The sequence below is a fragment of the Haliotis asinina genome, chromosome 15, assembly GCF_037392515.1.
Source record: "Haliotis asinina isolate JCU_RB_2024 chromosome 15, JCU_Hal_asi_v2, whole genome shotgun sequence".
In the NCBI taxonomy this organism is placed as follows: Eukaryota; Metazoa; Mollusca; class Gastropoda; order Lepetellida; family Haliotidae; genus Haliotis; species Haliotis asinina.
In genome coordinates this window covers 3520142-3534151 of record NC_090294.1, presented here as the reverse complement: position 1 = coordinate 3534151, position 14010 = coordinate 3520142, and the positions used below count along the sequence as shown (strand labels likewise).

The window sequence follows — 14010 nt, the reverse complement described above, 5'->3', positions numbered from 1 at the left end:
TTCTATGGCGTTTATTTTTAGATTATTGCCAATTGACCAATGAGAAGAGTCTTGTTATCCGATTTCGGCGTCGTGCCATAACGTGACGTCAAACTTCATTCACATGGCTTGGCGAACTTCATCATTGCACAATTCCATGTAAAAGTTCTTTATTTGAGCCAGTGACAATATTTACAATTTTCTCATGTGAGTATTTTGAAAACAGAGGTTGTAAAGTAGGAAGTAAGGAGCCATCTTGGCTTAAAACGCCTTTTCTGGGGCGGAATTAGACTGTAAACCCTTCACCATACGGGAAGGGGACGACACGCGTGACGAAGGTATTTCCGTCGTGTCTACCTGTTGGATTCAGCAATAAACCATGGCCACAAACGGTGTAGATGGTGGCGAATCAAGCGCCGACAGAAATGTAGAAATCTGGAAAATAAAGAAACTGATCAAGAGTCTTGAAGCGGCAAGAGGGTAAGAAGCAAATTATTTTTTTTGTATCACACGAATTGTCAAAATTTTCTATATCGGACGGTTCCCGTTTAAAGTTGATTTCACAACTTCTTTCATTTTCTATCATTCTTGAGGGCCGAACACATGCTGTGATTGAAAAAATCTGCCTAGATCTTGAACCTGGTCGTACGAAATTTTTACCATATTTGTCTCATATTTTTCATACAGTTTGTACTTGTTGAACTTTAAGGCACACAATCATAAATTTGTAATATGCATTAGGCAAAATTCTACATCTCCTTCAGCAACACAGTTAATGTCTGTTAGAGCTTTGTTAAGTAATACATGTAAAGTAAATATTACCATAAGAAAACATTACCTTTCATGATAAATGGTATCACAATCAACATGAAGGTTATAAATACCTTTTCAATGTCTTTTTCAGAAATGGTACAAGTATGATTTCATTAATCATCCCACCAAAAGATCAGATATCTCGAGTCAACAAAATGTTGGCTGATGAATTCGGGACAGCGTCCAACATCAAGAGTCGAGTAAACAGGCTGTCAGTGTTAGGGGCAATTACATCTGTACAGCAGAGACTCAAACTATACAACAAAGGTAAAATCTGCTTTATAGCAGGATATGTTTGGGATGTAGTGGCTTTTGTTGTAAGGTGCACTTTTTCTGAATTCATTTGATTCAGTGTGGAGGACCAGATTCAGATTTCCAGCTTGAAGCTAAGTGAGGTTAATGAGTTCATCTAATTAGTCTACTGGCTGTGTGTTATCACAAATAATTAGTGATTGTTTACGTAATAACCAGGTTATTAGTTTAAGAAAACAGCTATACACGTTCTTCACTGCATATGGTATATTTTTTCGAGAAGTTTGAATGTTTGATATTGACTTGTGAAGCTGATGCCTTGAATTTCACTTCTTAAGTTGATTGTAGCATATGACCTCTAACAGGGAAAGAAACTTTTTACACACTACACCAGTGAGTAGACATTAATGTAGTAGACCAGTCTGTACTTCACTGGTCCAAGGTAACATTCATATGTTGACTCATCAATACAAAATTTACTGTCCAGGATCACTGCAATACAGTGCACACTTATCGTTTGATGGTCCTGGTGAATCTTTACTAGCCAGAGACAACAGGACCAGTGTACATTTGCACACTGCTCTAATGTTTAAAAATGTTCATGTTGATTCTTGTTTTTAGATGAACATATGTGGAGGAATACCTTTTCAAATTTTCATTTTACGAGTCATGACTGGTTTAGATAAGGTTCCTGGCATTTTATGCTGATCATGAAGGACAACCAGTTGAAACCCAGTGAAGAAAGAGTTTTACATGACAATGTTGATCATTGGACTGTGTGTTTGTTTCAGGCTAAATGAAATTCATGCCACTGTTCAAGAGCTGAATTACATAAGTGGCCTTAAACAACAAATAAAATATGTGGAACTCAGCTGTATTGTTAATGTAATTTTCTTCTCTTCTTTTGAAAAAAGAGATATAGTTTTATACCAAACCACTGAAATTTGGAACCCCTTTAATCCAATACTGGAAATTTCTTTCTTAAAATTTAATGGAATTATTTGCTGTTAAAATGACAAGCTTATTCCCCAATCACATGGAACATATTCTGTTGACACTCAATGTATGTTATTGTGTTTTCTCAACAGTTCCTCCCAATGGTCTTGTAATATACTGTGGCACAATCATTACGGAGGAGGGGAAAGAAAAGAAAGTCAACATTGACTTTGAGCCGTTCCGGCCTATCAACACATCCTTGTATTTATGTGACAATAAATTCCACACAGAGGTAATTCCTTAAGATATCATGTTGATGCAGTATCTCTTTTTGACATGTTTTATTCATGAACACAATTCACCTTCATGACCTTTTTTTTTATCTCCCAGCCCTTTAGGATCCAGGATAGAATAAGTCTTCAGCAATGCATGCTTGCCACAAAAGGCAGCTATGCTTGTCGTGAGAGATGACTAATGGGATTTTGTGGTCAGGCTCGCTGACTTTTGTCATATGTCATTGGTTCCTAATTGCGCAGATCGATGCTCTTGCTGATGATCACTGGATTGTCTGGATTAGTGGTCCAGAGCCAGTAATGTACAGACTGCCAACGTATAGTTGGAATATTGCTGAGTACAGCAGAAACTAAAACTCAGTCATATTTTTCTCCCACTTGATAAATTGTCAGCCAGCAAAGCTACCAGTTTCATTGGCATGTGTATGAGTTTATTTTATCAAGGTGTCCTATAACAATATCAAAATGATTATATGATCAGCATATGCCAGTCTCATGGCAATCAACAGTGACAAGTTAAAATGGAACATTTTTTCTCATTACTGAGATACACTGGAAATACACTGGAGATACACAATAGTCAAAGAATGCTTCTTGTCTTTTTGTTTGGGCATGCTAGAAGCAATTTAATGGAAGACATAAATGATTGACTTTGTATTTCCTTTACACGGCAGGCTGACATGCTGTGATAACTTCAACCTCTTCTTTTCTATTACCCCTGTAGTTTTACAGATATTTTACACTGGTACAACCCCTGCTGTTTTCTTGGTTTCAGGCCTTGACAGCACTATTAGCTGATGACAACAAATTCGGGTTCATAGTGATGGATGGTAATGGAGCATTGTTCGGCACACTATCAGGAAACACAAGGGAAGTACTTCACAAGTTCACAGTTGATTTGCCAAAGAAGCATGGTAAGTTATTGTCAGTGATAGGGTATTTTTGAAGCAGATCTTTTGTCATGAGGTGTTTGACCAGCTTATGTGATACCATGGCAGTGTGAAAAAGGTACCGAAAAGGTTTACCAGACCACATGGCTAATAACTTTAAGACCTTGCAGCTATGAGAACAGTCCTATCAACATGATCTAAACGTTGTTTTGATTAAATTTAAACAAAACAGAAGAAAAAGTATGTTAGAGTGTATTTGAATGCTCAAATGTCACAACATTATAACCTTTGACATATTGACCACAGCAAATTCACAGAAATTCATCTGTGTCTAAAGACGTTTTTGTTCAAATATTCATCTGTCTGTCAGTCAGGAAACTTATAACCATTTCATGACCAACAATGACTTCATTTGAATCCAAGTGATGCAGATTTTCATATTTCATTAATTTGTTTATCTTTACTTTCCATGTATTGATAGAATACCTGTGAATGTGTTTAATCAATACAGTACTTGTTGTATGTGTGATTATTTACAAATTAGAATATTTGACTGAGTCAGCATTTCTTTGTCTACTTTTCACAGGGAGAGGAGGTCAGTCAGCATTGCGTTTTGCCCGTCTCAGAATGGAAAAACGACACAACTATGTCAGAAAAGTTGCTGAAGTCGCAGTACAGCTCTTCATCTCAAACGACAAACCAAACATTGCAGGTTTAGTCCTTGCTGGTTCAGCCGACTTCAAAACAGAACTTAGCCAGTCTGATATGTTTGACCCTGTGAGTGAATTTATTACTGTTTGTCAGGTGTTCCTTGTGTTGAGAAGTGCAAGTGCACTGTGTTTTGAAAATAGTCAATTACAAGTGCAGTGTTCTGTAAATATCAGTGACACCAGAAATGGGCTTCACAGTATGTACCCATGTGGGAAATGCTTTAGCCACTTCACTTCCCTACTGCCCAGACTGCTTTTGAAAATGCCCTGTCATATTCTGGTGCTGAATTGTGCCCTTTTCTTACATAAATAGTTGCCTTGCGTTGATCATTGGTAAGAGTTAGCTTTTTGGGAGTGAAACATGCATGAATCTGAACCAGCTGTTTTCCATTTCAGAGGTTACAAGCGAAAATTATCAAAATAGTTGATGTCTCCTATGGAGGTGAAAACGGCTTCAACCAAGCAATAGAACTGGCATCAGATGCCTTAGCGAACGTCAAATTTATACAGGAAAAGAAACTCATAGGTAAGCAATCTATTTCAATCACTCCACACAGTTATCCTGGTTTGTGGAATATTTTCAAAATGTGCCCTTGATTCAGAAATGAATGTCTAGCAAAAAGTCACCCTTTGTGGTTAACTGATGCAGAATTTTGGCATTTTGTCTGCTGCAGAAGAGGTCAAGTAAACATGGAGGGTCATACAGAGCAAATTGGAAGTTGTTTATTTTATGATTGTTACAGACTTTGGTAAAGAAACAATTTGTCAATGAATATTAGTTGTATTTTGATCTTAGAATAATTTCAAACAGATGCAATGAAACAGTTGAAACATTGCTGTCCCAGTTGTCAGACAACATTCACTCTAGTTTAACACATGCTTACTGAGTGTTATTGTGCAGTGTGACAAATTTAACTTCTAATAAAATTTTGTGTTTTAGGCCGGTATTTTGATGAGATTTCCCAGGACACTGGCAAGTTCTGTTTCGGTGTGGAGGACACACTGAGGGCGATGGAGATGGGAGCAGTGGACATACTCATTGTGTGGGAGAACCTGGACATCCAGAGGTTCACGCTTAAAAACCATCAAAATGATGGTAAGCATCATTTCCAGAACAGCTTTGTCATAACCTGCAATCATATTTTGGGAAGTGGGCTACCTTTGTGATTGACGCATTCACTCCTCGTGCCGAAGACCCGGGTTCGATTCCCCACATGGGTACTATGTGTGAAGCTCATTTCTGGTTACCCTGCCTTGAAGTTGTTGGCATATTGTTAAAAGCATTGTTAAACCAAAGCCATTCACTCGTTTTGACAAGATTTAAGAATCCTTGAGAATGTTATTAGACTTTTCATAACTTGCTTGTTTCATGTTAAAGTAAAGAATGTGAATTACACTGGTATGCTTTCATAGGTTTTGACATATCAGTTTGGTAAACTGTCATTTCTCACAGGTTTATAATGTGTCTTGTCATGGTGTTCCTAGTAAATATTGCTTGAATATGGCTTCCTTGCAAGTAGCTTAACCACCTGCAGCCTCGCATGATGACAGACCATCATTAGTAAAATGTGTTGTTGTTGTTTTTTCAGAGGAGAAAATCATTTTCTTGAAGCCAGAACAGGAAAAAGACAAAACATACTTCACAGACAAGGATGTGAGTATTGTCTGGGTACAGTTGTGGTTTTATTTGCAATGACTCGTAGCTTGTTGATCTTGCTGTAAATCTTTCCAAAATGATTGACATACCTCTGTTAGGTTCACACAGTGAATTTCAGGATGAGGTTCTGATTCATTTCAATTGATCATGTTTACAGACGGGAGTGGAACTTGAGCTCGTGGACCAGATGCCCTTGCTGGAGTGGTTTGCCAACAACTACAAAAACTATGGTGAGTTACCACCCTTTGTCCATACAACATGTCCAGGTGTTTCTGAAGCGTGACGTTAAAGATTGCCAAATATCATATTATGATGTGGAAATTGTTTTAATTATAGTCTGTCTTATTTGAAACCATTGTATTGCCATTTGGTGTATTTGTTTAAAGTGCAGGTTCTAGATTTGGTGATATGTTTGTTTTATTTTAGGTGCCACACTTGAAATCATTACAGACAAGTCCCAAGAAGGAGCCCAGTTCGTGAAAGGATTTGGGGGCATTGGAGGTAGGAAGTGGAATGAGACAGTAACAAAAGCTGGTTCATTCAAGCTTGTTCATTGTCGACAGTTGGTGCTGGAGGGTGTATTGGTTGAGTTGTGAATTTGCTGTTTTTGCAGCCTGCACCTCTATTTTTTGGGGTGAATGTTGTGGGGTGGCGCACACACGACTCAACACTACATGTGGTCACAGATGACTATCATATTTATTTAACCATTAAAAATGAATGTTCAAAAACCCTGAAAATATACTTAAATGCAATGAAGTATTTGAGCACAAAAGCATACCATAGCTTATGTATACGTATCACTCTTCTACATTTTCTTAGCAAGGCTATTGCTAGCCCATACAAAGCTCTAGCATAAATACATCTTGTGAACTATGAAGAACACATATATCATTTATGACATTCCATAGATATATTACAAATACACTTGAAGAGAATATGTGGAGTTTAATGCATATGAAAAGACAAAATATACTTGCCACTGTGTGGCAATGAGTCTAACAGTTTCTTATGCAGTCAAGGGGTGGTCAGTCATCACAGGTTTTGTAGTAATAGTTAGAATTTAACCTTGATGATACTAAGAAGGGAATATGAGATAAATTATAATAAAAACAACAAATCACACATCCACCCTTACTATTTCATACCACATTTATGCGATTATAAGTTTAGACAATATGTCCAGTTATATAATTTAGTTTAGTTTTAGACTGATGTTTTTATACTGCATATACCATGTTTAATGTAAGTAAATATATGATATAATTAAGAAAAATTACACTTAAATTGCACATCCACCCAACATACATTTTCTGCTACCAACTGCTTTCAAATAAGTGGATATTTCAGTGATAAGTATTTGTCACTGAGTAAGATCACTAAGCAGGTATGTATTGCTTAATGTCACACCTTAACTGTAATGGCAATGATTTCATGACAAAATCACTCACCCTCTACTGACAGTACAACAGTAAGCCTACATTAACAGTACAACTTTATAGCAGTCAGTGTCTTTCATTACGCAATTTTTTTTTATAAATGTATTCCTTGGGCATATGTTTGAGTCTTTGAGTATCTAACATCTTAAATACATAATTAGTATGCAAGAACTATTTTTGAAGTGTAATTGGAAGTTTTCTATGCAGATTTTACTCTGATATGCAGCTTATCTGGGCCTCTGGTCAGTAAGGCATTCTAGAAATCTAAGATGTGTTCAAATCACACTTCTGCCTTATGTTTCTGGGTACCAACAAACCCGTTCGTGCATGTTTCAGCAATGTAGAAAACATGTAAGACAAGCATGTCCAGGGGTTTTCAGTGTTTGCCCTAGACATAAAAATTTAAGAGTCAGCACGAGTCCCTGGTGTCATGTTTTGGGAGTCAACTTCAGAATGTACTTTATGAAGGCATCAACTGTAATTGTTTAATGACTAAATACAATGTAAAGCAGGAAAACGTAAAGCAGGTCATGTATTTAATCAGCATTGAGCACTTAGCTGGCAAACAATAAACAAGGTAGCTTTAAACAACAGCAAATTACAAGCATAGATTATCTGAAGTAAGGGCCATGTAGCATTGGGTTAACAATGATGCAAGCATTTAAATTCACTTTGTATTTGACATAATTTGTGCGTAAAATATGCAGGTTTCCTGCATCTAGGCAAACAACACATATCAACTGACCAGGATATGACTGGAATACTGATCACTATAGTATGGGTTTGCAACGTTACGCATTGTTTCAACCATATGCTCTCCATCGCACTTGGGACAGTTGTTAGTGCCATCAAATTAATTTGCATACAGAATGTTGGTGTTATACTGTTTTTTTTGCTTCTCGATGTCTGAATAGTCCATTGTCTTCTTTCAGGAATTCTTCGGTATCAAGTGGATTTCCAGAGTTTGTGTGCCCAGTTTGATGAATACGATGACTATGACCTTGACGATTATTAAAGGACTTGTCCCTATATTTACTGATTAGGAGTTGGCCGCAACTGGGCAAGAAAAGTTGTTGAAGGGAAACATCTTCTATAGATTTGTATCTCAGGATCTGCCACTACATTCTAGTGTTACAAACAAGCCATGGCACACCTATGCTCTTATTGGGATGTGCAGGAAACAATTAATGGCCAAGTCCATTTATTGTCAGAAGGGAAATTAGGTCACTTTTGACCTCTTCCTTTCGAACTGTTTAATGTTCATATGTTAAACATTTGAACGGGAACTGAGAAATTCTGTGATCACATTGTGAATTCAGTTCCACATTTGCTAAAGAAATTAATTTAATAAGACAAACTTGTTTGCATGTGAGAGACCTAGCTTATGTTAATGTATGATATAAATTTGTAACGACCATGAGGCTTAAGGCTGTAATGGATAAATTACTAGACAGATTAATCTTGGTCTGTAAACCATGTGCCCGTAAAGTAGTCTTTTGTTTGTTTTTTCTGAGAATTTGCTGCATTAAGGCCAATAAAATATTATCATGAATAAAAGAAATTACCTTAATTTGAAGATGTCATTGAGTTTGTTGTCCTCATTCAGAATTTTATTTAAAACACCTGCTTCAACTCAATGTGACAACATTTATATATGTTGCCAAGTGTTACGGTCAAGTGGCAGAATCAAAACTTAACCTTTCTCTATCAAACATGGTTCACCATCCAATACAAAGATCCCATATTTAGCAACTGTCACTCCTTTGGCAGAAAGTTGTTTCTTTTTGAGTTCCCTAAATCAGAGATAATCTTTTGAAAAGGCATTGCTTGATTAAAAAGTTTGAAAGATTGACTTCAGGCAAGGAAACAACTGTTGACGACATACTTATTATGGGTTGACATATATGAGTGTTGCATTATACACAATGTGTTTGTTTGGCCAGTTATCAGCATGATCTGGGCATTAATATGTAATGGAAGGACAAAATGACTTATTTTTTATGTGCATTCCTAAAAGACTGAAAATGTTTCAGCAATGCAGGAAGGAAGCACTTAAATTAAATTCTCAAAATGGTTAGAAAAATAAATACTTCACGTTAAAGCACGAAACATTCTGGAAAAAAATGGAATTTGCTTGAGATATACAGTCTAGTAATTTATTCTTCATGGTCTTGTTGGTAGCTGTTTTTATTGAGTCTTGCTTTTGACAAAAACCTTGTACATCTATATTTCTTTTGTCAAAGTTGTCAATATTCTTGCATGTATTGGGAATGGGATAACTCATGTTGAAATGCACTAAAAGTGAATACATGAAAAGAAATGAGCACATTTCATCATGAATCATCAAAAAGCATGGGTTCTATTTTGGGTCGACGTCCACCATTGTCATAACGAGCCAAGTCAGTTGTCCACACAAGTTCATCACATATCCAGGTTGCCATGGTATCCATGGTCAACTTCGGTTGCTTTTTTTCTTCGGAAATTAAAATGGCAAAATATTCATAAACAAAATAGTAACTAAATACATTTCCCTTAGAATGGTAATTACAAGTCAGTTTGATTATGCTAGTGAGAGGGAGGTAATTGAGAAAGCAGAGGTGATCAGAAAATGGTCACATACCAAGAAGGTTGTTTTAATGCTGTTTTTGGCTTGAATGAACTCCAGTTCTGATTGATCCTCAGTTTCTGATCAGCTACTCTTCATTTGCTAGTTTTTGTTCATGGGAAACGGGACTATTGCCAGACTTCTTGAAAGATCGGGTCATGTTCTTCTATATTGTTGAAAATTCTTCTTTGGTACAATGTTAGTGTTTTCTTATTTTGATAGTATGTTGTGCAGATTTCAGAGATATAGATTTCCAACCATTTATATGAAATACCTCAACTTAATGCTTTAATAACAATTATTTCACTTTCGTAAAATATAACTCAGGATAAGTCATCATGATTTGTAGAACGTAATTGAGAAGTAGTGATGTGCTAAAACTTGTTAGCCTTTCTATTTCTTTTGTTTCTGAAGTGGGAAAGGTTTTGTCCAGTCATTAAATCCCAGATTACACATGATACAAATCTCATGTCGAGAATTGTTCCAGTTCTGAATTTGAACAATAAACCTGTATGATTCCTTATCCGTTGTGTACTTATTTATTGCTTAGATGGATACGTAGATGAATATTTATGATGGTAAGAACTGAAAAACACTATCATTTCAAAGTAGTCATTGTGTTCTCTAATGTACTTTGATTGGTTTAATATTACTCTTGTAACCTTGTTGTGAAAGTCAATTCCTGACGATCATTCCACTGGTGGCCTCCATTTTGGACAGAAGCTTGTATAGACTTGAAAATAAACGGCAATAAACTGTAGAACTTCTTTTCTAATTGAATCAACTAGGTTCTAGTTTATTCGACTTCCACAATATCAGTAGGGAGTTCGCATGACAGATAACCAAGTGTTGTCAGCTACCTATCACCAGAATATTTTCACCCTATTGATAAACATCTTTGTTACCTTCAGTTTAGTTATTTATTACTATTCTTCCTGGCATGTAGCAGTGGTCACGGAACATGGTTATTTATCTCTATGGCTTGCTATGCAATTGGTCAAGACCTGTGACCTACAGTGACAGTATCTGTTCTGTGAATATTTCCTGGTATGTTAAAGAACAGTTTTAACGATTATCAATTTATTATTTTGTCTGTGTGAAAAAGACTGAATCTATTGGCATATTTTGTTGGTTTGTGACTGACATTTTGTTTCAGGTTTTTCATGTTACCTTCTCTAACTGTTGATGGGGGCTGAGCTGATGAATTCAGTGGTTTGAGACAAGGTGGAATTTTAAAGAAATCTATTGCTGAAAACTCTTACTTGCAGGATGGATAACTGGGGCAGTGGGGTATCCTAGTTTTTTTTTAAGCATTAGCTCATTATGATGATGACCTGGGTTTGATTCCCCATATTGGGTACACACTGTGAAGCTCATTTCAGGTGTCCGCAGCTGTCATATTGATGGAATAGTGCTAAAAGAGGTGTAAAATTGTACTCACACACTCATTGGCTGATTTTCTTTTGAGAAAATAAAATTTGAAAGCGTTTGTTCGTTTGTATTAGTCAGTTTTGTGAAAGTAACTGGATGTAGAAATACTATATAACCTTTCTGAAATGCAAAAAAATTTTTCGGTATAAAAGATGCTGATGCATCACAAATTTTGACAATGTCTATGACAATTTTATTTTTATGTCTATGCAGGCAGGTTGAAAGTTGAAATGTAAATGAATTTATTTGGACCAAATGACATTATCGGTTTGACACTTGGGGTCAGGGTTTCTTGTTTTACAACCAATATTTAAGTTTCATTCTCACTGCACAACTTGGGCATCAGAGTTGAATGTCAAAAACGGCTTGTGTTTGATGATAGAAACTTTGAGTTTCCTTTACATGTTGACTGACTGCCACTAGTATACTCTTAGTGTTAATTCTGGTTATTTTTGCCAGGAGACGATTGCTTCTTGTGCCAGTTTGCCAACATGTGAAACTTGTTTTTAAGTACCACTGATGTAGTTACTGGATAACTTGCCGTGGCAAACCGGGCCAGACATTGACATGAGTATTCTCGTGGCAGTGAACGTGGTAGATAATGTCAAACGTGTAAGTATGATTGGTTTGTAGCCGAGCTATCATGCATGACTATCCCAGGTGGCTTGACGTGGCCTTCACCTTGTAAGACATGTCACATGTAGATTTTAGAATGAGTTTCCATATAAAAGGATTTGATTATGATGGTTCTGTTTAATTCATGTGATAGGGGATAATTGGAAGAAAACTCGAGAAAATAAAACTATGGGAGGAAAAATATTACCACATATCGCGGTAAACTAAGAACAGATTTGTGACATGATGTTGACAAATAGCAATTTAAGGCACACCCTGCCTAGGACTTTAGCAGGTGAAGGAGTCTCTTGTATCTGGTGGTGTATAACAGCTGTTAAACTCTTGCTGGAAGAGGGTATTGTGGTAGAGATTTGGACTGCATATAATGACTATGCCACAATCAGAAGCTTATTAGGGGGAAGTAACATACTGGACGAAACAAGTCTTGAAATTATTGAGTATGTACTAACAATATGTAACAAAGAATGTGACTAAAATACAGATGTTAGCTTTCAAGATATCTGAATAATTCATCGTAAATCAATGTTTTGGAAGTTTGCTCTTGTCTCAAGTTGGAGAGAGGCTTGACTGGTAATGGTACAGCATGGAAATTGTATTTCTAAATTGTTTAATATTAATCTTGTATAATTATTCATGCCAGTTTGTATGGCAGTAACTAAACATTACATGTTGACAGAGCTGGATGTATAGCTTTTTGGATGAAATATTGTTAGTCATTTATTGTATATAATCAGGCCCCCTAAGTAATGGAAGGAATTGCGGCAAATTTGAAAGAATTGTATCTCAAATGTAAACAATCGCAGCCCACTCACGGAACAATTGCAGCGATATCGGTAGTTTAGAGTTAATAACAGAAACACAACGCCCCTATCGGAAACAATGTCGGTAATACTTGAAACAAGCTCGGCAATCTTTGGAGATTTCTCGGCTCCATTCCGTGATGTCGGTCGCGTCCTGAAACTCGCACATCAAAACATGAAGGTGCACCTGTCTCGGTGAGTTTTTTTTTTAGTTTCTACTGTTTTCACTTTTATAATTATCCATCTTTGACCACCCGTGTTGAATGCATGGAACGGAGCCGAGAAATCTCCGAAGATTGCCGAGCTTGTTTCAAGTATTACCGACATTGTTTCCAATAGGGGCATTGTGTTTCTGTTATTAACTCTAAACTACCAATATCGCTACAAATGTTTCGTGAGTGGGCTGTGATTGTTTACATGTGAGATGCAATTTTTTCAAATTTGCCGTAATTCCTTCCATTAAGTCTTTGAATGTCATTTAGAAGTGTAAATACATAAGGATGAAGATTTTATGGATATCAACTTCTTTATGAGAGAACACAACGTTTCGGAGTTAATGCTGGATAATTATAAAAGTGAAAACAGTAGAAACTAAAAAAAAAACTCATACCTGATGAAGGAGTAAGCATTAACTCCGAAACGTTGTGTTCTCTCATAAAGAAGTTGATATCCATAAAATCTTCATCCTTTTCCTTCCATTACTTAGTGGGGCCTGATAATTATAGAGGGTAATATTAAATCGGATTGGTTTGGGTGTAGGACTTGATTGCTGAAATGATAATTACCCCCTGAATTGTTCAATTTCACTTGACAAAATTCTATAAATAAAATTCAGTTTTTCTATGCTCTTGTTGTGTTGCCTTTTTGCCTTGTTCACAACATAAGTCCTTAACACACCTTAAATCAGTGTAAATGTATGAGAGAGCGGGATGCAGGCATGCGCACACCTCCTTTTGTCCAGAGGTTTTTTTATGTCCCTGGAGCTGGACTCCATAGAATAAAATACTAGAATAGAACTAGAATACTGATCAAACTGGTTGTTAATACGTTGACTGCCACCATGAGCATACTTGTGTCAATTCTGGTCGCACTTGAATTAAGTGCTGCATCAGTGATGTGATACATTCAGTTTCACTTGTTGGCAAAATAGGCAGATGAAACAAACGTCTTTTGCTTGGTCGTCACATGAATTGTAATGTTTAAAGACCTGGGTTCGTTTCCCTACATGGATCAAATATGTGAAGCCCAGTTGTGGTGTCCCCTGCCAAGATATTGCTGAAATATTGCTGAAACATTGTTAAAAGCAGCATAAACCATACTCGCTCAGACATCACACGTTCTCAAGCACATGCATAGTAGCTCATGCTTTCAGTCACAGGTTGGCCTCAGAAACTGCTGATCCACTCTCAGTAATAAACAACAGAACAAAGACATAAGAAATTTAATTCTTTACATAGTAACATTTGCTTGCAAACAAGCCAGATGATGTACAAAGTCAAATGTTTTTAAGATGAGAATGGACACCAACAAGCAAGTGAAAGGGTAAGGTATGAAATGCTTCATCAACTC

The 14010-nt window shown here is 36.5% G+C and overlaps 1 protein-coding gene across 1 annotated transcript; it reads left to right on the top strand.

Moving 5' to 3' along the window:
- The first annotated feature begins 77 nt into the window (after positions 1-77).
- Positions 78-10097, top strand: LOC137264894 (eukaryotic peptide chain release factor subunit 1). The gene is made up of 11 exons (XM_067800253.1): positions 78-459; positions 884-1059; positions 2133-2272; positions 3049-3187; positions 3750-3940; positions 4270-4399; positions 4814-4969; positions 5463-5527; positions 5688-5760; positions 5957-6031; positions 7902-10097. The coding sequence occupies exons 1-11, from the start codon at positions 359-361 to the stop codon at positions 7982-7984; spliced, it is 1329 nt and encodes a 442-aa protein (XP_067656354.1). The 5' UTR covers positions 78-358; the 3' UTR covers positions 7985-10097.
- Positions 10098-14010: the final 3913 nt, after the last annotated feature.